The sequence below is a fragment of the Puma concolor genome, chromosome B1, assembly GCF_028749965.1.
Source record: "Puma concolor isolate L17-30 chromosome B1, mPumCon1.1.hap2, whole genome shotgun sequence".
Taxonomy (NCBI): domain Eukaryota; kingdom Metazoa; phylum Chordata; class Mammalia; order Carnivora; family Felidae; genus Puma; species Puma concolor.
In genome coordinates, this window is record NC_141670.1 from 128,379,895 (window position 1) to 128,406,398 (window position 26,504).

The following is a 26,504-nucleotide window of genomic DNA, read 5'->3' on the forward strand; positions in this document are numbered from 1 at the left end:
ACAGAGAGAGAGACAGAGCATGAACGGGGGAGGAGCAGAGAGAGAGGGAGACACAGAATCGGAAGCAGGCTCCAGGCTCTGAGCCATCAGCCCAGAGCCCCACGCGGGGCTCGAACTCACGGACGCGAGATCGCGAGATCATGACCTGAGCTGAAGTCGGATGCTTAACCGACTGAGCCACCCAGGCGCCCCAAAAACAATTTTTTTAAAAAAGCTGATGTGTCATTGATTTGGAAAGATTTCAAAAAGAGGTTATCAAATAAAAAAAGTGGTTTATAAATACATTATGATGTTGTTTTTAAATGCATATGAGTAAGCAATTAAAATATTCAAATAGCTGTAATTATATGGTAGAGTAATTATTTATCTACAACTTAGAATTTTTCTATAAAAACATATTTCTTTCTGACAAAACATAATAGATTGAGATAAAACAAAGTAGGATCTACAGGTAAAATAACACATCTGCTAGGAGTCTGCCCTAATATTTGTACAAATTGCTTACTTACTACCTTACTATATACTTCACATAGTCTCTCATCAAAATTGGCTAAATTTCTTACCATAACTCGATAGGTAAATCAAACTCTCCATTTCCTTAGATTATGGTTTTAAAGAATAACTCACGTTATTGCTCATGGAAGCCACAAAAATTAATGAAGCTTTAAAAGAAAGGTTTTTGAAAAGATAAGTAATAAGTGTTATGTAATATATGAGGTAATACACAGGTTAATATGTAGGGTCACTGTAAACCTGGGTTTTCGACCTGCTGCGGCCACTAACTCTGTAGTAGGTCTTCTGACAACTTAAAAAAAAAAAAAATCTTATCAAGGGGCGCCTGGGTGGCTCGGTCAGTTGAGCTTCCAACTTCAGCTCAGGTCATGATCTCATGGTTTGTGGGTTCGAGCCCTGCATGGGGCTCTGTGCCAACAGCTCAGAGTCTGGAGCCTGCTTCTGATTCTGTGTCTCCCTCTCTCGTTGCCCCTCCCCCATTGATGCTCTGTCTCTGTCTCTCTCTCCTTCAAAAGTAAACATTAAGAATTTTTTTAAATAAAAATATAAAACTTATGAAGATTCTGGTGCTTACTGTCCCTTTTAGAATAAATATTCAAAAATTTTATAACTTTCAAATCATGATTTATTTCTGTAATTATCAGTAAAAATGGAAGAATTATTACTGATTTTGGTACGGAAATTGATTTTTTTTTTTATTGTTGCTTCTTTTATTTTAAGCTCTTCCATTCGGTAAAATCCCCATTTTGGAAGTCGATGGACTTAACCTTCACCAGAGCCTAGCAATAGCAAGATACCTGACCAAAAACACAGGTAATATGTTTATTGTGTTGAAGAGTTTTGATAACCGAAAAAAAAAAATACAGGACATATATTTGCTACTCATTAAACAATTTTATTATTGAACATTATAGTGTAAAGAAGAATGAAACTAAATGCCAGAGAAGTATCAATGATAAAGCAGGTTATTTGTTGTACGAGTTATTTATTGTAATATTAGTAAAAGACATGAAAGAAACAAACCTAATCAGCAGAGGCTAGACAGTGGTGCTTCTATGTAGCTGAAAAAGGAGCAAAGATGCCCTTAACAAACTTGTGAGGAAAGATCTGTAGGATATATGGGGGATGCTTATATTGAGTGGGATATATAGTTTTATTTTCATAAAGAAATAATAGAAGAATACCAACCCCCGCCCCCCCCTCCGAACGGAATGGTAGGTAAGGGAGCACAATGAGAGGATGGGAGTGGGGGTGGAAGTTAGTCTTCATTGGATACAGTTTTATATTTTGAATTTTTGAACTTTAACAATATATTGCCTATTAAATTAACATTTTAATATAGTCAATCAAATCCAGTGTATTTCTGGGCTTAAAATGGTCTTATTTTATAGATCTGGCTGGAAAGACAGAACTGGAACAATGTCAAGCTGATGCGATTGTGGACACATTGGATGATTTCATGTCACGTTTTCCTTGGGCAGAGAAAAAACAAGATATAAAAGTAATGTGATCAGTTCGTTGTTACTATTAATCATATCCACTTGCCAGGCATTAGGTGGCTTGCTTTAAAATCGCCTTTCTTTTTTTTTTTTTTTTTTTTTTTTTTTTTTTTTAATTTTTTTTTTTCAACGTTTATTTATTTTTGGGACAGAGAGAGACAGAGCATGAACGGGGGAGGGGCAGAGAGAGAGGGAGACACAGAATTGGAAACAGGCTCCAGGCTCTGAGCCATCAGCCCAGAGCCCGACGCGGGGCTCGAACTCACGGACCGCGAGATCGTGACCTGGCTGAAGTCGGACGCTTAACCGACTGCGCCACCCAGGCGCCCCTTAAAATCGCCTTTCTATCAAAGTAAGACATACCTATAGTTTTAAAATATCAAATTATATTAACAAATTTAAAACAAAGTACAGTGATTTCCTGCTTTACCTCTTCACATTAACCCCTCCTCAGACATAACCCTCGTTTAGCTAGTTCTTTAAGACAAGTCCATATGGCTTTCTTTGATTCACTAATTTTAGATAGTTTCTCTGGACTTATTACTATGGTAATAAGAATTTATCTCTTATGTAATCATCATCTCTGCTTCCCTTCTTCCCAATTTTAATGATATTGAAATGTTTTGTTCAAATTGATATTTGGTTGTTACATTAGTATTCCTAGGCAAATATTATAGAGAACTGTGAATTGTAGTATACTTTATTTCCTTTCTCACTTTACCTCCTCAAAGTTACTAATTGCCTTTCCTTCATTTGCCTAATTGCTTTTACACTTACTACTAAACCTTCCCACACCATCCAGTAGCCTGCCAATACGATTTTCCACAAGGTCAATGATACCAGATAATCTATTATGTCCCCTATTTTCTTGGAGATACCTGGCCGAGATCCTCTCTCTTTTGCTGAACTGTCTAGGTTTCTGCACATCTGTCTTCACCAGACTTCCCTTCACTGTCATCCCAGGGATGTCTTTCTCCTGAGTGGAGTCCTATTGTTTCCTGGATGCCACCTCTGTCTTTTACTTACTTCTTTATTTAGGGTGCATCCTCCAGGATTCTAAAAGTTAAAAGGAAGGCTTGATGACAAGAGGTGTGATGATGACAGACAGCATGGATATGTCTGTCTTGTGTGCCACACTGCTTCAGTCTGGTTTGGTCACCCTAAACACCTCGTGCACAGTTGTCATCCTGAGATCTTTATTACCCTGATTTTCCTCTTTTTTTGGTCTCTGTCTTTCCCCACAAGCCAGACCATCCTTTATAATCCATGATAAAGCATAGGAAGATTAAAAAGTTTACCCAAAGCCCTCGGCATGTGGACAGGGTTCGTTGATTTTGAGCATCACCAGGCCATTTGCAGAGTATTTCTCAATAGCACTATCTTTAGGGACTAGAAGGAGTCCCAAGAGAGGACTTCCAGTCTTTTGCCTGGAAATAAAGTTGTGGATGCCAGTGTTCTGGGAAACAATCAGCAAAGAGAGGGCTAAGAATCTCAGAACTTAGAGTTCAGTGTGCATATATTCATTTAATCTCCTATTTTGAATACATTATGAATGACAACTCCCAACCCACAAACCATCGATTTCACCCTCTCGAGCCTTCTGCTCATGATGGGGCAGAGGCACGTGTCAAGTGTAAAATGAAGGAGGAAATCTCATGCTAAAACGACTTCTTCCACAGCTTTCCACCAGTCCTCACATTATCCTCTCTCTTACCTCCTTACTCCCAATTCTCGATATATCTTGCCTCTTCCTGAACCATTTGAGGGTGTTATGAGATACATATTAAAGTTTTCAGCTTTACCTTTGCAGATACCATTCAACCATTTTCTTTACGGTTTCAAATTTTGTTTTGTCTTGTCTCCTGTTTTCCACCTCTTTGTGGGCTCTATCTTTTCAAAAATACGTATTTACTGTGGTTTTTGGATGAAAAATATGTATGTGTGTCACATCCATCATCTTTATCCAGAATTCTAAATAGACCTTGCTGGTTATTCTCCATTACAGCCCCCTAGTGGTGTCCTGTAGGGCCTCATTACAATCGTATTTTATAAATTTTTTTTTTCAACGTTTTTATTTATTTTTGGGACAGAGAGAGACAGAGCATGAACGGGGGAGGGGCAGAGAGAGAGGGAGACACAGAATCGGAAACAGGCTCCAGGCTCCGAGCCATCAGCCCAGAGCCTGACGCGGGGCTCGAACTCACGGACCGCGAGATCGTGACCTGGCTGAAGTCGGACGCCCAACCGACTGCGCCACCCAGGCGCCCCTTTTTTTTATAAAATTTTTTTTTCAACGTTTTTATTTATTTTTGGGACAGAGAGTACAATCGTATTTTAAAATATGTTTACTTGTTTGTCTCCTCCAGTAGAACACCCATGAGGGTAGTAATTATGTCCATGCTACTCACTCATGTCCCCACACCTAGCACTGCACCTCTCACTTAGCAGGCACTACATATGTGATGCATGAGAGACAGCAAGAGCTGAACTTCTCAAACACCACATGCGGGTGTGGCTCCAGCCCCTTCACACACGCGGTCTCAGCCAGTCCCCCCAATCCACCCGTGAGATAAGTGCTTTCTAAATTTTTTTTTTAACGTTTATTTATTTTTGAGACAGAGAGAGACAGAGCATGAATGGGGGAGGGTCAGAGAGAGGGAGACACAGAATCTGAAACAGGCTCCAGGCTCTGAGCTGCCAGCACAGAGCCTGACGCGGGGTTCGAACTCACGGACCGCGAGATCATGGCCTGAGCCCAAGTCGGCCGCTTAACCGACTGAGCCACCCAGGCACCCCAATAAGTGCTTTCTATCACCATGCTCACTCTGCACATGAAGAAACTAAGAGATAGAGTGGTTATGGAGTTGCCTCATCACCTGTGCATTCTTTCTTTTAAATTAGTGACTAACACCCAGGGCCTCCCTTAGGGAGAAACTATGATGTTCATTTTTCCAGATGGAGAAACTGAGGTTCATGTAGCATAAGTAATTTGTATATGGTTATTTAGCTAGTAAGTAGTACACAAGGAATTCAAATCCCAGCCACTCGGACTCAGACTCCATGTTCTCAACCGCTGGTTTTAATGCCAGCAGCTGGTCACTATGTATGTCTTATTGCTTATGGTCTGTATCCAAAAGTTACAGCATGGAATGACAGTCTTATCAATTTGCTTAAACATATTTATGCTAAATACAACTTACTTAACTAGGAACTTCTGATTTCAATAGAGATATTTGGAACATCAAAGTATTCACATTTCCTGATTCCTTGACATGAATGTAATGGCTGCCTAACCAGCACAAAGTTTAAAATAAAAGCTCAGCTTTGATTCATAGCAATTACCTTCAGGCTCTGGAGTCACACTGCCAGGCTTGAATTCTGATTCCCTTCTTACTAGTTGTCACATAACTACCTATCAATAGTTCAAATTCTTTGTCTGTAAAGTAGGGATACCACAGAATCTACTTTGAAGTGTGTTGGCAGGATTAATGAAAAGTTAGCATGAGTACATATGACAAGGTAGCAAGTGTTTTGAGAAATATTAGATATTATAATTATTCTATGATATATAATTAATAGTGCTTGTATAGTTCATTGCTCATTGTTTTTCCTTTTCTCAGACATGGCCATCTATATTTAACACATCCTTATAAGTGCAGAGACAAGTAGATACATAATCTCCAATTTAGAGAAATGTATCTAAAACTTTTCCTTCGATGTGCTAAAGACCCCACTGATTGGCAATCTATCAATCAATGGGCTTGTTCTTCTCTATTTCTCTATTTTGTACTTTTCTGTGGCCGAGGCTCCATAATAGAAGCTAACTCCCAGAGGAAAATATTCTTTGGATGTTTATGATTAGAGTAACCTACCTTTGTATTAGAATAACCATGCTCTTACATACCTTCTAGCTAAAAAAACAAAATTCACAGGACATAATCCAAGTTTATAAATAAATCATATGAAAGGAGGACATGTTACAGAAATAGTGCAATTGGCTACATACCATCTGATTAATAAGCAGGATCTGGCTAATATATAATGAACAGGCCACAGTTCCAGTATATTCCATTGCGTAGTCTCCCGGCAGTAGGTTGCACTGCTGCCACCTTGTGGTCAGGTACCATTTTCAAGAGCAGAATATTGATACAGTGCAGATGGACGGACAGTGAAAATAGCCCTCTTACTGTATGAGCCCTAAAGATCTATCAAACACACATAATTATAAATGTTACAGTATTGGTTGCTAAAAAATTCCACTTCCAACTTTTAAAAAAATAAATTTAGAAGGCAAAATATGTTTCTGGACATTGGTCACCCTGAGAATCCTCGAATTTACCACTTGTGTTTCCCTGGTTATTCAACATATCTCTTGCAGTTTCCCCCTAAAGAATGGGAACGGGAAGATGAAAGATGAGCAGGATTGAAGGAATGCCAGTGGCCCATTTCCAACACTAAATGATTGAGGAAGTGCTTTGGAGAAATAGAATTCCTCTAAAAGTCATCTGATAGAATACTGTAGCAATCAGTTCTCAGGTTCAAAAACCTCCTGACTTACAATGCTCTGGAGGAAGAAGGAAATTTCTGAGTCTACCGAGTGGCTATCTAGGGTCTATCAGGAAATACATTTTTAAAAGTACACATCTGGAAAAAAGGATGTGTAATGAAATTTCATCTTTTTTGTGTTATTTTAGCGAGTATTCTTCAAAATGATTCTTAAATACTAATAATTATGCTGGTTATAATTTACATGTCATTCGAGGAGATGAATCACTGAGATGATTCACCAAACATATAAAGAGAACCTGCAATAAAAGATTCTTTTAGTGCAGAGAAAAGATTTTTATTTGGCATTGCATATGCACAAGCATCAGTGTACCTGACCTTAAGTTGTGGAAAATGCACATTAGAAGAAGGAACAAAATTGTGTAGATGAGAATACAAAAGTTTTGGAAACCTGTCCAGCAGCTACATCCTGTTCCATTTGATTCCTTCCCATTTCTAGCCATTCTAGGAGAGTCAAGTTGGCCATAAATACCTTTCCAACTGATGCTGAGCTGGGCTGGGCTCTGGGAAGTGCCACATAGATCTGGGTCCATTATTTCTCAGCTTGCACATGATGTGTAAGAGGCAGAACTCACACTGTTTTATTGTAAACTATGAACATATTAACCATAGAGAGAGAACCTTATGAGTGAAGGTAGCATAGAACAGTGGAAAAAATAAAAAGGCAAAATAATGACAAACTTCCCATGTTTCATTTATAAAATCTAGCCAATGTATGTAAATATGTAATGATGCTTTTGCAAACTGTGCTCTACAAACCTAAGGCATTATGTTACAGTAATCTCTATTACCTAGCAGTTATAATAATAACAAAGGAATTGGCAAGTTGGTGAGGGAGTTAATCCACAACCTGACCTGTCTTAATAAAGGCTGGATTTTATTATACATCATTTATCATTATTAGCAAATAACACATGTACACACATATTTTATAATATTTTTGAGATTGGCTTACATTTCATATCCAAGATACACACCAGCCAGAATTTCCATATACAAACAAACACTTCTTACCAAGAAAGAGGCCATGGTCTCTTCTAAGAACATTTGGTTTGTAATGTTAGCTTACATAATATATCAAAAGAGTGCACCTAGATGATGGTTTTGTAGATGATATTCAAGGCAGACAAGGCTCATACTAAGGCACCATGTCAAGCCAACAAGAAAAAAACGCATAAAAGCCCGAGAGCATAATGATTTATTATAGATTACTTCTGTTAAGTGCAATGGGGAAATAAAAGACTGCCAAACAAAAGGAACCTAGCCTTACAAACTAAAATTCATTTCTTTAGCCTCAGTTACGTCATTTCACTTCAAAAAGAGTGAGCCTATGGGGCGCCTGGGTGGCGCAGTCGGTTAAGCGTCCGACTTCAGCCAGGTCACGATCTCGCGGTCCGTGAGTTCGAGCCCCGCGTCGGGCTCTGGGCTGATGGCTCGGAGCCTGGAGCCTGTTTCCGATTCTGTGTCTCCCTCTCTCTCTGCCCCTCCCCCGTTCATGCTCTGTCTCTCTCTGTCCCAAAAATAAATAATAAACGTTGAAAAAAAAAATTAAAAAAAAAAAAAAAAAAGTGAGCCTAAGAAAAAAGATTAATTTTAAAAATGTAAAAACATAATGGAATCGTTTTTTTCTCAGTAAAAATTAAGATAAAAATCATGAAAAGTTTTTGTGGGTGAAATATTTAGTCATCATATACAAAGAAGCTGTAAGAACCGGTGACAGTTATTTTTTAATCCATGAGTAACAAAGGGATGACTAAGTATAAAGAATCAGACCCCAGTCTCCGTGTCACACATTTGAAAACAGCAACCACCCCCACCAACAACACATAAGCTACTTCTCTTCCTTTCTCAGCTCATACAGGAGAATAAATATGGAAAAATCTACTTCCTCTTCCAATCATATTATTTATTTTTCTTCCTATTATCCTTAAAGTGAGCTTTTTCTCTCTCTCCTAGGATCAGATGTTTAATGAGCTTCTTACATATGATGGACCTCATCTTCTGCAAGATTTGGACACATACTTAGGGGAAAAAGAGTGGCTCATTGGTAACTCTGTGAGTACCTTTTACATCATAAAAAAACGCAAGCACACACACACCCAACCAAAAACTTACAAAGAGTCACTGAGAAAAAAAAAAGTTACCCATCGGGAGAGAGTAGGTTAGAGAGCAGGGATAAAAGCTAAACTTCTCTGAATAAATTTTTTTAGTGGACTTAACTTTGAAAGCATCCAGTAAAATATTTTATATAATTATATAAAAACAACAAAAATATTTTAAAAAGCTAACATTGCAAAGTAAAAGCAAAGTGAAACAAATAAACCTGTGTCAAATTGATGCATGAGTGTGTAAAGTACCTAAGTACTTTATTAGTGAGGTAGAACTGTTTGAAGAAATATCACAATAAAACACAGTAATTTGACTATACATCTTATTATAAATATTCTCTCAGGACAAAAAATAGAAATTGTACACCGTTGTTAGTAGGGGCATACCTCGGAGATATTGTGGGATCGGTTCCGGACCACTGCAACAATGCGAATATCACAGCAAATGAATTTTTGGTTTCCCTGTATACAGTTATGTTTACACTATACTGTAATCTGCTAAGCATGCAATGGTATTGTCTAAAACAAAACAAAACAAAACAAAACAATATACATATCTTAATTAAAAAATACTTTGTTGCAGGGCGCCTGGGTGGCTCAGTCCGTTAAACACCGGACTTCAGCTCAGGTCATGATCACATAGTTTGTGGGTTCGAGCTCTGTGTCGGGCTCTGTGCTGACAGCTCAGAGCCTGGAGCCTGCTTCAGATTCTGTCTCCGTCTCTCTCTGGCCCTCCTCCACTCACACTCTGTCTCTCTCTCTCAAAAATGAATAAACATTAAAAAATTAAAAAAAAATACGTTGTTGCTAAAAAAAACGTTAACCATCATCTGAGCTTTCAGCACCTTTTAATCACTGATCACAGACACCATAATAATGAAAAAGCTTGCAGTGTTGCAGGAGTTACCAAAATGTGACACAAAGTGAGCAAATGCTCTTGGAAAAATAGTACAAAATAGATTTCCTCAACACAGGTTTGCCACAAACCTTTGTAAAAAACACAGTTTATGTGGGGCTCCTAGGTCTCAGTCGGTTAAGCGTCCAACTCTTGATTTTGGCTCAGGTCATGATCTCACAGTTCATGAATTTGAGCCCCATACTGGGCTCTGCACTGACAGTGTGGAGCCTGCTTGGGATTCTCCCTCTGCCCCTCCCCCACTCACACAAATACACACACACACACACACACACACACACCCCTCTCTCTGTCTCTTAAACAACAAAAAAAAAACCCCTCAGTATCTGCAACATGCAATAAAGCAAAGTACAGTAAAGTGAGTGTTCTTGTAATTATATTGTTGGTGGTACTGGCTTTAGTCATATTGTTTTCTTCTAATATTAGTATATCATATTTTGGGGTTAAGCAATACAAAAATATGTGGATGTCACTGAGAACCAGGACCTTCAGTGTGGGAGAAAGAAGATAGAGATGTCAGATGCATGAAGCTGAGTAAACATCTTATTCCTGAAAGTGAACTATATCTGAAGTCATGATGAACTTTATCTCAGGGTAAAGAAAAAAGCATGTTGTATCCCTTTTCTGGACACAATGACCAATCCAATTGTCCTGGGCACCTGCAGGACCCAGATTTGGGGTCTAAGTATTAAAGGATTTAATATTAAGTATTAAAAGGAATGAGGGGTTCTTGGAGAAATAGCTCATTCTCAATTCGGGCAGGGAAACGTAAGAGACGAGCTGGGAATACCTCATCACACCGGAAGCAAATGAATTATCAAAGACAACTGGGGTTGTGTCACAAGGACTCAAAAGTTAACTTGAAGAGGCTTCCAGTGGCCAAAGATGGGACAATTCAAGCTTCACGAAGAATATTACTGGCAGTGGATTGAAACAAATCAAAATGAAGACATGATGTGAAGACACCACAACCAAACACAAACATGTACACGTAAACCCCCAAACCAAATAGAGCTTCATTGGTTACTTTTAGATGATACGGAGTCAAATTATCATTCTGAAAATGGTCTTTAAAAGGTTGGGGGGTTTGAATAAAGAATTTACCTTGCCTTTCCTATGCCAATTGCACCTCAAGATAACAAAAGTCGATGGGCCAAGTTTGTCTTCACCAAAGTATTCCAGTTAGTGAATAAAAAGGGGGATTAAAACAAACTGTTACCGTTTTCCAACCCCTGATAATTGGAACGGACCTAGGCATTGACTAATAATAATTGTTAATGTCACAAAAAGTGAGACAACCAGATATTACAGCCCTACTACTGACAGAGGAGCGCAGTGGCACCTATAAAGTACTATGGACAAAAACTCAGATCTAAATACGATTCAGGTACTGGGGTAGGTTGGGGTCCTTCAAGGAGACTACATTCTAGGAGACAAGACACAGATTGCTTTTCGCAGCACTCTGGTGACTTAGTCTGGTCACAGTGTGTTGAATCCTTCTGGGTGACACAGAAGCAAGCTTGTCGCATCTTTATTCTCAACTTGCAACTCACCACATGCCTCTTCATTTCCTCCCATGGACTCCCCAGTAGACTTTCCTATAATGTTCCTCTCCCTGCCCTATTGAATGAACACTTTCTAAAGACTTAAAATGTACTCCCCTTGTTTTCTCTTAAAACTCTTCAGTAAACTACCTCCTGACCCCATCTCTTAGCACTCTCTCCCTTCCTCACAGTGTTCCACACACACTCGTGTTTTGTTTGTTCCTCAGACACAAATCTCACTTCCACCTAAGAGCCTTTACGCTTGCTGGCCCCTCGGCCTAGAATGCTTCATTTCCAGCATGTTTCCTGTCTGGGTCCTATCCTCATGTAAGCCTGGCTTAAATGTCACCTGCTAAAGGTCTTCCCTCCATGACCACCTGAAAGTCGTTCACTTTTTCTTCACTGTCCCTATCAGTTACCTGTTTGTCTTCCTGCTTCTTAAATAAAAGCTACATCCGGGAAAGGGCTTGCAGCACATTTTGCTTTCCAACCCATCACAGCACCTAAACCCGCACATGACACACAATAGGTACTCCATAAATATTTGTTGCCTGAACTCTGAATCCTCTAACCCATAAAACTCTCCTGGCTGACAGGGTTTTAGTGTCCATGTTCATAAAACACTAGAATTAGCATTATTAAATTCCATACAAAAAGAAAACTAAGGATAGTCCACATTTAAACTTCACTTTTTGACATTCATCTGGAGCGAAAGTAATGTCAGCCGGATTAATTTCTAGTCACAAAGGGGCAGGGCGGGGGAAGTGTACAAAGAAAAAATGTACAAGGGTAGGACCAGGCTGCCATCACTCTAAGGTTTCCACTAATGCTCAGGTACCCATTATGTCTTTTGATGTGATGCAATATAATGTGTTAGTTAAAAATATTTAACTTGCAACTATGAACTCTCTAGGGATAACGTGCACTCTATCCCTTCATACTCTGCAGAATAAAGGAACAAGGTCAACAACAGGACAAAATAATCACACAAATCCTGAAGATAGCACATTATTCAGGACTAGTGTGAACTCTTCAGTAAAAGGGAGTTAAGTGGCATAACCAGATGAAACGCATGTCCTGAAATGGGTCTGCTGTGTCCTGTAAGGGACATTTTTGAAAGAGATTAAAAGTATTGGTTGGGTATAAGATAACGATGTATTGTCACAGAGAGGTTGAGAGTGAATCAAGTTACAAGAATATGCACTGTAAAATCTCCTTCTGTGTTTTTCATAAAGTTTTTATTTCTTTTGAGAGATGGAGAAAGAGGGCGTGAACAGGGAGGGGCAGAGAGAGGGAGAGAGAACCATAGCAGGCTCTGCACTGTCAGCCCAGAGCCTGACAAGGAGCTAGAACTCAACAACTGTGAGATCATGGCCTGAGCTGAAACCAAGAATCGGACTCTTAACCCCATGGAGCCATGTAGGTGCCCCTGTAAGATCTCATTTTAGAAGGAGCACGCACACACAAATATCTTATACCCAGAGGTGTTAATATTAGCAACCTCTAGGTATTGGGAGTATAGTGTTATCTGTTATTTCCTATCATATACTCATTCCACTTTCATAGTAAAAGAGAACTTTAAATTAAAAAGAAACTTTCTGTTGTTGTTTATTTTTGATAGAGAAAGAGCAGAGAAGCAGGGAAAGGGCAGAGAGAGAGAGCGAGACAGAATCTGAAGTGGGCTCTGTGCTGACAGCAGAGAGCCTGATGCGGGACTCAAACTCATGAACCATGAGATCATGACCTGAGTTGAAGTCAGACACTTTGACTGAGCCACCCAGGTGCCCCCAAAAAAGAAACTATTTTTGATTTAAGTAGCCATGCCTTTTATGTTCAAATGGCAATTTTTGTTTCAACTAGGTAACTTGGGCAGATTTCTACTGGGAAATTTGCAGCACCACACTTTTGGTCTTTAAACCTGACTTGCTGGATAACCATCCTAGATTGGTAACATTAAGGAAGAAAGTTCAAGCCATTCCTGCCATCGCTGACTGGATACAACGAAGGCCCCAAACCAAACTCTAGGTGACGTGTGCTACCTCCAAGCTTTACTGTTCTTCACAGCATCGCTTCCATCAGATAAGCTACAGCAGCCATGTAACCCACACACTCCCTTCCCCAGCTCCATCAAGACTTTCACTCTTTCCATATTCTGCTTAAGCAAACAAACAAGGAAAAAAGAGCAGCCGTGGGGGGGGTGGGGGGGGTGAGAGCATTTAGTTTCCAGTATCCATTTTTTTTTTCTTTTCCCCAGAATAACTTCACATCATTTACAACTGAGAAAGAAGAGTTTACAATCCAGGCAGGGCTCATTTTGCATCAGTTTCAACAAGCATTGGATTTCAGTCACAATGGTTAAGTAACACATTTCCCAAACAAATGGGTTGGATTTCTGCTGTAATTGCATAAGGTATTAAGTTTGCTGCTAACTCTTCAGTCCACAAATCACTATGTAGGTAACAGATATGTCTCGTAACCACCTGTCATATCACTGCTCTCAAAGTCTGTTAGTGACTGGTCACTGCACATCTGTTATTCATGTACAGACAGCAAAGGGTGTAGTTGCATTGCCTGCTTGTTTCTCAGTGATAAACTCACTCAAAAGTTTTTAAAAAGTGGAATATTTATAAAGGGAGCTCAGCAACAAAGATGAAGTACAGTAAAGAAAGGAAAAGTGACAATGCTGGAGCCAAATTCAAATTGCACATAAATGGAAAGAGTGGTTACAAAACGGACAATAGAACTGAATGGGCGCCTCTTGGGTGACATATACATGGTAAATAAGTATATGAAAAGATGCTCAACATCATGTCACCAGGGAAAGGCAAATGAAAACGAGATATCACTACCTACCTGTTAGAATGGCAAAAATTCAAAACACTGACAACACCAAACGCTGGCAAGGATGTAAAGCAAAATGAACTTTTATTCACTGCTGACAGGAATGCGAGATGGTAAAGACAACTTAGAATTTGAGTTTCTTACAAAACTAAACTTATTCTTACCATATGATACAGCGATTACACTTTTTGGTACTTTCCCAAAGGCATTGAGAACTTAGGTGCATGCAAAAACTTGCTCATGGATGTTTGTGGCAGCTTTATTGGTAACTGCCAAAACTTGGACGCAACCAAAATGCCCTTTGATAGTGAGTTGGATAAGTGAACCATGGCACAACCAAACAAGGGATTATTCAGCACTAAAAAAAGAAGTGAGCTATCAAGCCATGAAAAGACACGGAGGAAATCTAAGTGCAGATTACTAAGTGAAGAAGCCAATGTGAAAAGGCTACTGTATGGGGGCACCTGGGTGGCTCAGTCGGTTAAGTGTCCGACTTCGGCTCGGGTCATGATCTCACCGTCGGTGAGTTTGAGCCCCGCGTCAGGCTCTGTGCTGACAGCTCAGAGCCTGGAGCCTGTTTCGGATTCTGTGTCTCCCTCTCTCTCTGACCCTCCCCCATTCATGCTCTGTCTCAAAAATAAATAAAACATTAAAAAAAAATTTTTTTAAATAAAAAAAAAAAAAAAGGCTACTGTATGATTCCAGCTATAGGACATTCTGATTCCAACTACAGGCAAAACTGTGGAGCCTGTGATGGTGCGGGGCTAAGGAGGAGGGAAGGTTGAAAAGATGGAATATAATTTTTAGACAGTAAAACTATTCTGTATACTATAATGAATTTGTTAAACTCACAGGATATACAAAACGAAGAGCAATCCCTAATGCAATAGACTTTGGGTGATTATCTTGTGTCCATGTAGGTTCACTGATTGTAACAAATGTACCACTCTGGAATGGGGGCGTTGATGAAAGTGGGGAGGGGGGAGGGAAGAAGAGATATATGGGAAATCTCTACTTACTGTTCAATTTTGCTGTGAACCTAAAGCTCACCTAGAAAATAAAGCCTATTAAAAAAGAAAAAAAAGAGCAGGCATAGTTTTCAGGACACTGAAAACACAATAAAATTTTGGAAGGCGATACAAATTCAGAATTATAATTTGCCAAGGTATAAAAAGAATGCTCTCTTGTAATCATACAAGAAAGTATTATTACTATTCTTGATAACGTTTTTTACAAAAGTAACTTTATCAATGTTTCTTTTACTAAAATTAATTTTACTTTTTTCATTTACCTACACATTTATAACCAACAATGTTTTTAATGTGCTGAGAAAAAAGTTTTAAAGTCATAGAACAACGGTCTTCTCCAATGACTAAGATTATTTTGTACAATCTCAACTTGGCAGTCATTTTTATGGCCCCATGCTACCATGGAAAGCAAGAACCACCCATATAAACAAGTGATTTCTAAGCAAGTTTTAGAAATCTTGCAAGGAAATATGGATTATCCCTCAGCCAATTTTAAACCATAATTATAGCACTGGAATATCATATTTCAGTCAATTTACATGTTAATATTATTAATATTGGCTTGTCTAATCTTAGCATTATGTTATATATAGAAACAGACCAATGAAATAGATGGCCTTATACTTGAAATGCAAGACAGGGGAAGGAGAACATGGTTGAAAAGCCAGAAATGAGGAGAGAGTGTAAGGGAATAAAAAGAAAAGGAATGTTCGGCCAAGTATGATCTTGTTTTAAGGTGCTTCTTTCGTCACAACAATGTTCTATGAAATAGGAGAAAAGATGTTAAATGCTTTATACATTATTAAGAATTATACATAAAAACAAAGTGCATTTCCCAAATAACTTGCTTCTTTGAATCACTTTTTTTTTTAAAAGCGTTATTTCTTTTGAGAGAGAGCGCCCATGGGAGGGGCAGAAAGGAAGAGAGGGAGAATCCTAAGCAGGCTCTGCATGGTCAGTGTGGAGCCTGACGCAGGGCTTGAACCCACAAACCATGAGATCATCCAAAACCAAGACTCAAGACACTCAACTGGCTGAGCCACCCAGGCACCCTGGGTCACATTTTCTTATCACTAGTGGCTGTTAATAAATAACAACATGTTGGTTTTAAGTGAATCTCATTGCAAAGTACTCTATCCTCTTATCAAGGCAATCTAAAGAAAAAAAATTATCTTTTGCAAAAGAATTTAAATTGATACTCTAGATAATGAAGGTAGTAACTTTTCTTCCCTCTTATGCATGTTCGTTTTCTGCCATAAAATTACATTCTGACAAGCCTTAATTAAAATAGAATTTAGGAAAAAGTGAGAAAAGTGAGAAATACAATGCTTACCTAAAATTATAATAATTCAAAATAAGATAATCAATTTATTTACACAAATCATAATTCAACTATAAAATGCAACCACAGCAGGTCTCATAAGTAAATATTTCAATCATAGCATCATCATTAACCTTTAGGTCACCATTTTTCACTGAAGGACATTCCATTATCCCATCCTGTCCCCAAGTTAAATGGCTCCTAGGTGAGTGAGCAAGTATGAGAGAATATGAATGAATCAAAGTTGCATACTGTAATCAGACAAAAACACATTTTGGGAAGAAAAGAATCCTAAGAATCATTTCCTTAATTATGGACATTTAAGTGTCTGGCTCAGGGTCAAGTAAATGAAAACCAAATCTCCTGATACTCCAATCTAACCACTATACAGTAATACCAACAATCAGAAACAACAGTAATGTTGTGACAAAAATATCTCATGGTATAAAGTTACATGTCTCTGGGTCAGGAATACAGTTATGAACACACATAAGGTATATGTTTCCTACCTCTTTGTAAGTTGCATTAAAAAATAAAAGTTGCTTCGGTTGGTCAAGATAATATTCCAATAACTATGGCTTCACATGCCCTTTACTGATAATGGATTATGATGTTCACTGACATCAGTCCAATGAACACACTGATGGGAATACATCCTAAGTAATAAATTTCAGTTTATTGAGAAACAGACAATATTAAGCACATATGATCTCATTTGTGCTCCATATTATATTTTTAAGGGTAAAGGGAGAGTTAGAAACTATTAAAAAGGGTGTGAAAATACAACTTATGTTCACGAATGCTTTTATTAAAGATATTATGGATTTAACAGCAAAAGAAACAGCCGATCACTGAAGACACATTAACACAGAAAACTTATGAGAAATCCATTTTGAGAGATTTTTAAAAGGTAGTATTTCCAACAATAAGTGATTTGGGTCCTGCGATGTAGGAGGTAGTAATAATATTTGCAGATTCCTTCTAGCCCCATTATACTAAAATATACTGAATATATTCAATGTACCTTCAAGATTGGATAAACCTACTCAATCGTGAGTTTCAGAGTCTATAATATCTGAAGACTGCTTTGAGAGCTTCAATACTCTTCTGACTCCAGAGGACTATATTACCTTAGCATCTTAGCAAGTGAGGATGCCTTGAAAGTATAATCTCCAATAATTACCAAGTCTGTGATTTATAAATAAGTTTATTTATAATGATATTTACATAATAAAAACAAAACACATGAAACCCACAAGTTATACAAAGGAACTGATGTATAATAAAAACAGCAAGATAGACTGACAGGCAAAATTTTAAAGAAAGATTTAATAAAGAGTTAAATATCAAATAGACAACTTTACTTCTTCTAAATTTCACTTTGTCACCCACACTGAATTGGAATTGAACAATGGCTCTCTCTTCAGGAGGTCCTGTACTGGAAATTCTGGAAACTGATAAGTTATATTTTGAGAAGTGTTTAACGTTAATGACCTATTTCCATGCAGTACCTATCGCTGCCTTAATATGAAGTCACGTTCAGTCTGCTTTGAAGTGAAATAGCCTGCTAATCTGTTCTGCCAGGCTAGACAAATGTTACCCACATTTTGCTGATATGTGGAGACGTGGCAGGAATAAACTACTATTTAGAGAGTAAAGAGAACTGGAGCAGAAGTGACTGGGCAACAGTTTCAAGAGAAGCAAAAGCCAGGAGAGGGAAATCAATGAAAACATGCACAAGAATAGGCAGAGTAATAAGCACAATTAGTGCAGTTGGGAAATGAACAGAAGGAATTAATCCAAGGAGCAAGATAAGGGCTTCTTCAGTTACTATTCACTGGAAAACAACTTAGTGCCTAGCCAAACAAATTTGTTTTAACAGAAGTACTTGGAAGGACCTGGGGGTGTTAGTATATGGAATGCCACCTTTAAATTCAGGTTGAGTTCTTGTTGACAGTGGTGAACATCTGCTTCAAATAGCAATAAAATGAAAGCTATATAATCTATACAGCTGCATCCTTTAAACTAACAAAAAAAGAACTTCAAAGGAGACAAGAAAAACAAGACATAAGCATTGTCAAATAAGGCACATGTAAAAATCTACACACATTATCCAGTGAAAGACAATATATATATATTTGGAGGTAGAAATAATTACAAAAATACTGACATTTCTAAAGCATTAGCATATTTGTTACAAACAATCACCAACTAATCCCCATTCAGAAAACTGTTTTGTAAAATGATTATTCAACATCTTCAGGACTACATTATTTGTGGCTTTTTGTTTGAAATTTCACATGTGAGCGTCTGGAGAATTTAGTTAGTGGCAAAAAAGTTGTCCATACTATGAGAAATGTAATATGGAAATTATAAAAAGTTATAAATGTTCATAAACCCCATGGTCATCATAATGTAAATGTCCTTGAGTGCACCAAGTTGATATTTCCTCATCAATTAGGAATTCACAATTCTTAACTTCACAGGCCCATTGACGTTTTTAGTAATGTGGCTATATCTGCTGGCATACTCCCTTCATCACCTGCAGGTCAGAAAGCAGCATTAAAAGTTTCATAAAAATATTTTATGAAATAGATTTTCTCTGATTCTAACTTTGGTGAATGCCTAATTGTTTTTCAAGGCCCCGTTTGTCTCAGTGTCACTCCTTGTTTAAAAACCTTCGCAAAGCCCTATGTGTATTTAAGGCTACTTCCTCTGTGCTAACGTTCATGCCAGCACAGCCATCTATAGGCTAGGCTCTGATTTCACATAAGTAATATCTAAAGATACACAGGTATTGATCTGGATGACATTCTATTCATACAGTACGCAGTATTTTCTCCTCAGGTTATTTGGTGAAAACCTTCAAAACTTTTGCTTTGTCTGTTTTGCTGTTTGTCTGTTTTGCTGTTGCTTTGTTTTCCACAAACTGAAGAGTGGAAACAAAGACAACCAAACAGAATCATCCATCAACACCCTTATGTTCAGTACAAAGATACAATCACTGGCTTAGACTTAAAACTGGCACATCTAAACAAAATAGTGAATATGGCATACCAGCTGAAGAGTAAAGTGCCCATAACTATAAATAACCCTTTCCCAAAGTTTTCCCCATATTAAATGAGACTCTAGTATCTAGACACTTACCCAGTTAGTATTCAGGATTTTCTACAGTGGGAAAACATCTTGTGTCAAGGTGGTGTAGAATCTAGTTATCCTTGATTAATTCAATGAGTCACTCAGACTGTTTTTAGATGAACTGATTTATTAGTTTATAGGGACAATGGTATAGCTGTTTTTAGATGAACTGATTAAAGTGACAATGGTATACAACTATTTGTAGATTTTTAGCAATGGATAATTTTAGAAATCAGATATGGCTAAAATGCAGCAAAACTAATCACTTTTCTCTCTCTGTCACACATACACACTCTAGTTATAATCTAAAATTACGAGAGTACTTTTACCTACTCTTCTCCTTTTAGTAAAAAACATGTGCACAGAAAGAAAAACTATTCCATAAACTATCAGGGAGCTCACTGACACCCTTGCTTTGAAATGCATCCAGAGACTTAACAATAGCCCATGAAATCTAAATTGAAACTGGTCCCAAATTAAGTGAGCCAAGTAAATAATCAGATCCAGAAGACAGTAAGACAACAAAGTTACAAACATGTAAGACAACAAGACTGTAGAAAATTCAGTATTCTAGGAATTCAGGAAGAGGTAGAAAAAAGCAAAGGGTGAGGAAACTCTTCTAAATTTGAAGATACTAATGATATAATGCAATAAAATGCAATGTACGAACTTTGGATCCTTTTTTTTTTTTTTTTTTTTAAGCCTATAAGAGACTTTAAGGGGATAATTGGGAAAAATCCAGATATGAGCAATATATGATAATATTTGGAAATTACTGTTAATTTTTTTGGATGTATAATGGTACTGTGGCAACTGAGAGGAAATGCTGAAATATTCAGAATGAAGTGTCAAGTCTACAACTGACTGTAATGGTTCATGAGTAAAAGAAGCTAGATGAAGCAAAATGTTTACAACTGTTAAACTCACTTATACTATGCTTTCAACATTTTTGCATGAAAATTTCCATAATAAAAGTTTTAAAAGGTAGAAAATTTATTAATATAATCACATAAAGAGGTTAAAGAAAAATCACACACACCCCAAAACCATAATTCTTATTCTAAAGCAGGGGTTCTCTGACTTTAGTTTGGATCAGAAACTCCAACCAGATTATTGAGTTCCAGTCCCAATTTCTGACTGAGTAGGGCTGGAGTTAGGCTTAGGAATTTGCGTTTCAAACTGGCAATTTTGCAGGTGATGCTGCTGTGGGTCCAGGGGCACTGCACTCTGAGAATCACTAAGGCAAGCTCTAGAAATACAAAAATCTGACAAGCATTTCTGAGAGGAATCATGGTACTTAATCTTTCAGTTTCATGGGAAGAGGGGCATACAGACTGTTAACATAAAGCATAGACACAATTATAAATATACTTTTTGTTTACAGTGGAAAAGAACCTTACTGTGAGAGATGAAAAGAAGGGTACATGTACTCTCATTAGGTCAGTGTCAAATTATTTAAATGAAATCAGAAGCAAAATCATAGTTTAGAGAGTAAAGACATTATTGTATCTTTAGCCTACCAAATAAAACACATACTGGGAAAAATGGATACACAAATAGCTAAAGCTCTTTCTTGTTAAAACAAGACAAAGGAAAATTTCCTACAGAAACGAAGAGTGATAATGGGGGAATGATTCTTTAATTCTGAACATCTTAAAGCTAACAGCCTAAAAGCATAGCTGAAATAAGTTGCTATTTTAACAAATACTTGATGTGAAAACACAGGTACAATTTTAGACTAAACAAATTTATGTAAATATAAACAATTTACATGAATTATGACTAGACATGACTGAACACACACTGGTCTCACCTGAAATACAATTAAAATGCTATAAAAAAAAAAAGTAAGTCCAGGGTACCATACAAAAGAGAATGAACAGAAGAAAAAGACAACAGTGGAGAGAAAGCTGTCAAATTTTGGAAGATGAAGAGCAAATGGAAGAATGGAAGCGGACTTTAGCAAAACAGACAAAGCAAAAACTTAAGTGTGTGCAGGTGGGAAATGCAGGAAGGTTACTTCACATTCACAATCCTTTCCTTGCCTCTCAAAGCTCAAGAACATGGAGGTACTACATGGCTTCTAAAAGATGGGGAATATACAGAGCTAAAATAGGTTGCAGAATAGGATACCTAAAGCCTGTGCAACAGAGCCAGCCATATACAAATGAAGGTTTATTCTTTGGAAAGTTTGAATCTGAAGAATGCTGGATGTGGGGACAGTAGAAGACTGGAGCAGCTTCTCCTTTGCTGTAAGAATGCAGTCAGTAGGCTTACTGCATCTGCCACCATCCTCATTTCATAAAAGATTGGAAAGTATGTTTCTGGGGAAATGAACTAGCTCATGAGAAGCAACCTGTATACTTAAAGACAGTTGGGAGTCCAACAATCAAACTGCTGAAACCTCAATTAACTAACTATGATGGTTCTACTTAAAGACTTCTCGTTAGAATAAAATCTACATATCTGGGTATGTGTTAACACTACTAAATAAGAATTTTTTTTTTTTTTTAATTTTTTTTTCAACGTTTATTTATTTTTGGGACAGAGAGAGACAGAGCATGAACGGGGGAGGGGCAGAGAGAGAGGGAGACACAGAATCGGAAACAGGCTCCAGGCTCTGAGCCATCAGCCCAGAGCCTGACGCGGGGCTCGAACTCCCGGACCGCGAGATCGTGACCTGGCTGAAGTCGGACGCTTAACCGACTGCGCCACCCAGGCGCCCCTAAATGAGAATATTTAATTGTTTTCCTAAATTTGAAAAGATGCCCTAAGAAAACAATCAGGAAAAAATGCTGCCCTGTGGAATCTGTCTTATGCATTCACTCTATTGCTTTTGCTACATAATCTGAAATCAGCAAGTTGCCACCTCCAGGCAAAGCCCAGTGATTAACTGTTTAGGTTATAATCGTCACGGTTACTTCTTACTCAAACTTGCTCTAATGCGTGCCCCCCCCCAACCTGAAGCACCTGGAAATAAATACTACACAGGAAGGAGATATAGGAATTCATCATATGGCTTTCTTGCTCTTAAAACAGATTAAAATATACTGAACTCTTATAATACAGAGTGCCCAGCAGAATACTGGGACATAGTAAATATTCAATGGAAGTTTGCTGAACTGAAATAAACTGTGATCAATATTAGTAATATCCTTATTAGAATGATAAAATAGCTTACATCCAATTAAATTTAGGTAAGATGTAAATGACTGCATGCTAACTTGTGTTAAAGAAAGAATACACAGACTTATTTACTTCTATCTACCTAAAAAAAGTGGTCACATGCTTTTTAAAAAGGACAATATGTCACTTTTATGGGGAAACTGGATGACAGAGTGGGAAGGAGTCTTGTTTGCCATTTCGTATCTTTTGAATCTTGAATTATGTGAATGTATTATCTTTTCAAAACTTTAAAATTATTCTTTTCAAAAAGGTCAAGTGAAGAGGGCTCTCTTAGAGGGTTCTTTGTAGTACCCAACAAACTTCAGTCTGAAATTACTAAATTTTGGGGGCTGTGGGGGAAGAAGCATCTTATTGCACTATAGTGCAGTAAGTAATTACCAGTCAAGATGAAATGTAAATGTTACAGTTCTTAATAAATTAATATTACATCAGGCATTTTAAATCTTTGGGTTCATATATATTACTTATATAGTAAGTATATCATAAAACTGTGGATAAAATTACAGATCTAATTTTATTTGGGGGATATCTTGGTGTCAAGAGATAAGGGATGGAAGAGACAGAATTTCCCCAAATCAGCCCCGCGTCAGGCTCTGGGCTGATGGCTCAGAGCCTGGAGCCCGTTTCCGATTCTGTGTCTCCCTCTCTCTCTGCCCCTCCCCCGTTCATGCTCTGTCTCTCTCTGTCCCAAAAATAAATAAACGTTGAAAAAAAAAAAAAATTAAAAAAAAAAAAAAAGGGGCGCCTGGGTGGCGCAGTCGGTTAAGCGTCCGACTTCAGCCAGGTCACGATCTCGCGGTCCGTGAGTTCGAGCCCCGCGTCAGGCTCTGGGCTGATGGCTCAGAGCCTGGAGCCTGTTTCCGATTCTGTGTCTCCCTCTCTCTCTGCCCCTCCCCCGTTCATGCTCTGTCTCTCTCTGTCCCAAAAATAAATAAACGTTGAAAAAAAAAAAAAAAATTAAAAAAAAAAAAAAAAAAAAAAAGAATTTCCCCAAATCAAACATTTATATCAGTTTTGGTGAAATAATCTTAGTTATTGTAGTACTTCTGAAATGAGTATGCTTATCTTCTACCACGCCATCCCTATACTGTATGCCAGGTAAGGATTCAGGCCATTTTTGCTAATTCCTTGCTACTGCTATTTTTCATACAAATACCGAAGTTTCTGCTTACAAACAACTTACCTTCATCTACTGTGGTCATATCTTGTTCTAGTTTCAATTTCTGTTGGTTAATTTTTAGCATGGATTCTTCAATTGTCCCTTGGCTTATTAATTTTATAACTAGTACTTCTCTAAAGAAAATAGAAAATATGTCCATTGGTTACTTAATATAAAATTTGAATATATATAAACTATATAAAACATCTTAGAGGTAAGAATAATGTGAAGATTGCATAATAAATAGATCCCTAACTTTAAATTTCCTTTTATTCATATTACATGGGATTAACATTTTCTGAGCGTGTAACTTCTAAACATCCTTTCTTATTGATCCAAGAAGACAGAAAGATATCTGTACTCCAAAAATTACTAGTAAAACTTATTTCAACAAACAGTCTGGGTTCAGAGAGATATTCCATTTTAAAAAGGAACATGCTTTGCTCATCAGGTTCCAATAAATAATTCAGTACAAAAAGTAAGGAAGTATAGAAAAGTAAAAAGATTACACAGGAAGTTTTAGTCCCATAATAGGCACTGATAAATATTTGGTTCATAAATGATTTTATCAATGTCTTTTGGAAACATATACTCCACAGAGAAAATAATGATTACTGGCTACTCACATCTGACAGCAGAGTTGAATTACAGGTATTTTCACCTCCAATGTCAAAATGATCCTTCACCTAAAATATCTACAACTCAGATAATGTGCTTCCTAAAGGATAATAGAGTATCAACAGTATATATATTATTACGTCTATCTGGCTCTTAAATGGTCTAACAAAAAAAGCCTTTCAGTTACTAATATTTTTCAAATGAGCTGAACCATTGATAGTATTTTGTTTTCATCAAAATTGGGGTGGGGTGCGAGGTTATTTTAACTACTAGAAAGTGAATACATGACATAGTGAGATATGTCATATTCAGCGTTGCTGGTATGAAAGATATCAGCAGCCAGGCTTTGCCGAAAATAAAAAAAACTGAAGCAGAATACTGACAGACTATATTCTACTCTTCTATACAAATTAAACAGGCATTTGGTTAAAACTAAATTTCAATTCAAAACACTTACTTAGTCTGGCCTACTCTATGGCATCTATCTTCTGCTTGCTTGTCATTGTAAGGGTTACAGTCAATATCATGAAGTATAACAACATTTGCTGAAGTCAGATTTATTCCTAGGCCACCAGCTTTTGTTGACAGCAGAAACACGAAGATATCCATATCGGTATTAAACTCGTCAATTAGATGAATCCTGTCAGATAAATATATTAGGCTAAATTTCACTGAAATGTACACAATTAAAATTGAAAACAATCACACTATGTGGAAAAAAACCTTGAAGATGTAAATACATGCTCCTGGCACTAAAGCACTTTTCCTGCAGTTATTTTACTGGAAGACCCTCTCGATTCACTAACTTCTTTTCCATACCATGTATCTTCCTACTAACTCTCACTTTAATTCAACTATTCAGGTTTGAGTAATCCTAATGGATTATTTTCTCCTTTGTTTAATGACTTCTATCTAAATTTTGTGTATGGCTTTTCAATCTCTGGCCTTCGTCAGCTTTAGTCTTCTCAGAAGTCTGTCAGCAGCTGCTCTTGATACCTTTGAACCAAGGATCTCAAGATCAAACTAGCAGGGTGTTTGTTCTCTTTTAGGATGACTTCTATCTTTAACGCAGGGAAAAAAAAAACCTGGCTGATAAAAAGCAAACCAAAAGAAATAATGAAGTGTAAACATACTATTAAAAACATTCTTTTTTTGTTTTGAAGACAATCTTTCTAATCTCTGGGTATTAAAAAAATAAACAACCAAACTTACTCAATTACTGTTAAAATACAAAAAGCCCAAGGTTTTAAAACAATCTTGGTTTAATGTAAGGTGCTTCAAGGCTTTGAATGAGTTTTAAAGGGGAAAAAACATTTTAAGGTACACAGTTCCAATTAGATACTGAAATATATTTCTATGCAATTCAGATCAAAAACTTAAAAAAGGAAAGTTTCCTTATCTTAACACAATGATTTCAAATAACCACATGAAAGACTCAAAGTAAGACAATTCAAATGCTCTATACACATTTAAAATTCTAACATTTACTCTTATTTGAAGGTGAAGTGGACAGAGATTTTTCTGAAACTAAAGTGAAGTATACGAACCTTTCAGAAATCTGAGTCTTTCCATCTAATCTGAGGTACCTATGCTGATGATGTTTTAAGAGAACCTCTAAAATATCCAGCATCATGGTAAATTGGCTAAATAATACAACTCTATCACCCTGTGAAAATACATACATGGATTAGATGCATGGAAAAATAAAATGATATAAGCATATAATGATCAACTGCTTCTTTAATAAAAATCAAGTAGTCACAGCTAAGGTAAATTTCTTATTATAGATATAACAAGTTTATATATAAATAAATTATCTTAACTTCTGAACTTCAGACTTAAAACATAATTCTTAGTTTTGGTTTTTAAGGACAGTTAATGAAAACAACTACAAAAGTACTATCTATTTGGATTATGATCTTAAAAATGTACACTATTTCACATAGAAACTAGAGAGGTAGTTAACTTCAAAATATCTTCAAAATAATTTAGAGGCAATCATACAAATAACCAATTATGTCATTATGTCATTATGAAATGACAAGATTACTTTTTAAAAGCAACTCT

General features: G+C 37.1%; 2 protein-coding genes across 9 annotated transcripts in view; one reads left to right on the forward strand and one right to left on the reverse strand.

Annotated features, from left to right (window-relative positions):
• The window catches only part of HPGDS (hematopoietic prostaglandin D synthase), a 35,234-nt gene extending 16,493 nt beyond the window's left edge, over window positions 1-18,741 (forward strand). For 2 of the 3 annotated variants that reach the window (XR_015250343.1, XR_015250344.1), the window contains exons 3-8: window positions 1,234-1,326; window positions 1,905-2,014; window positions 8,535-8,633; window positions 13,007-13,171; window positions 13,401-14,433; window positions 14,675-18,741. Coding sequence is in view for 1 of the 3 variants with exons in the window: in XM_086704574.1 (XP_086560700.1) it covers window positions 1,234-1,326; window positions 1,905-2,014; window positions 8,535-8,633; window positions 13,007-13,171 (467 nt within the window). In the remaining 2 variants the exon portion in view is untranslated. The other variant, XM_086704574.1, reaches the window with a different exon arrangement.
• Window positions 17,528-26,504, reverse strand: part of SMARCAD1 (SNF2 related chromatin remodeling ATPase with DExD box 1) — an 80,432-nt gene continuing 71,455 nt past the window's right edge. For all 6 annotated transcript variants that reach the window (XM_086704571.1, XM_025921534.2, XM_086704569.1 and 3 more), the window contains 4 exons: window positions 25,985-26,103; window positions 24,895-25,077; window positions 23,844-23,953; window positions 17,528-18,878 (listed from right to left, as the gene is read on the reverse strand). In XM_086704571.1, coding sequence (XP_086560697.1) covers window positions 18,817-18,878; window positions 23,844-23,953; window positions 24,895-25,077; window positions 25,985-26,103 — 474 coding nt within the window. In that variant the 3' untranslated portion in view covers window positions 17,528-18,816. The remainder of the gene's footprint in view (window positions 18,879-23,843; window positions 23,954-24,894; window positions 25,078-25,984; window positions 26,104-26,504) is intronic.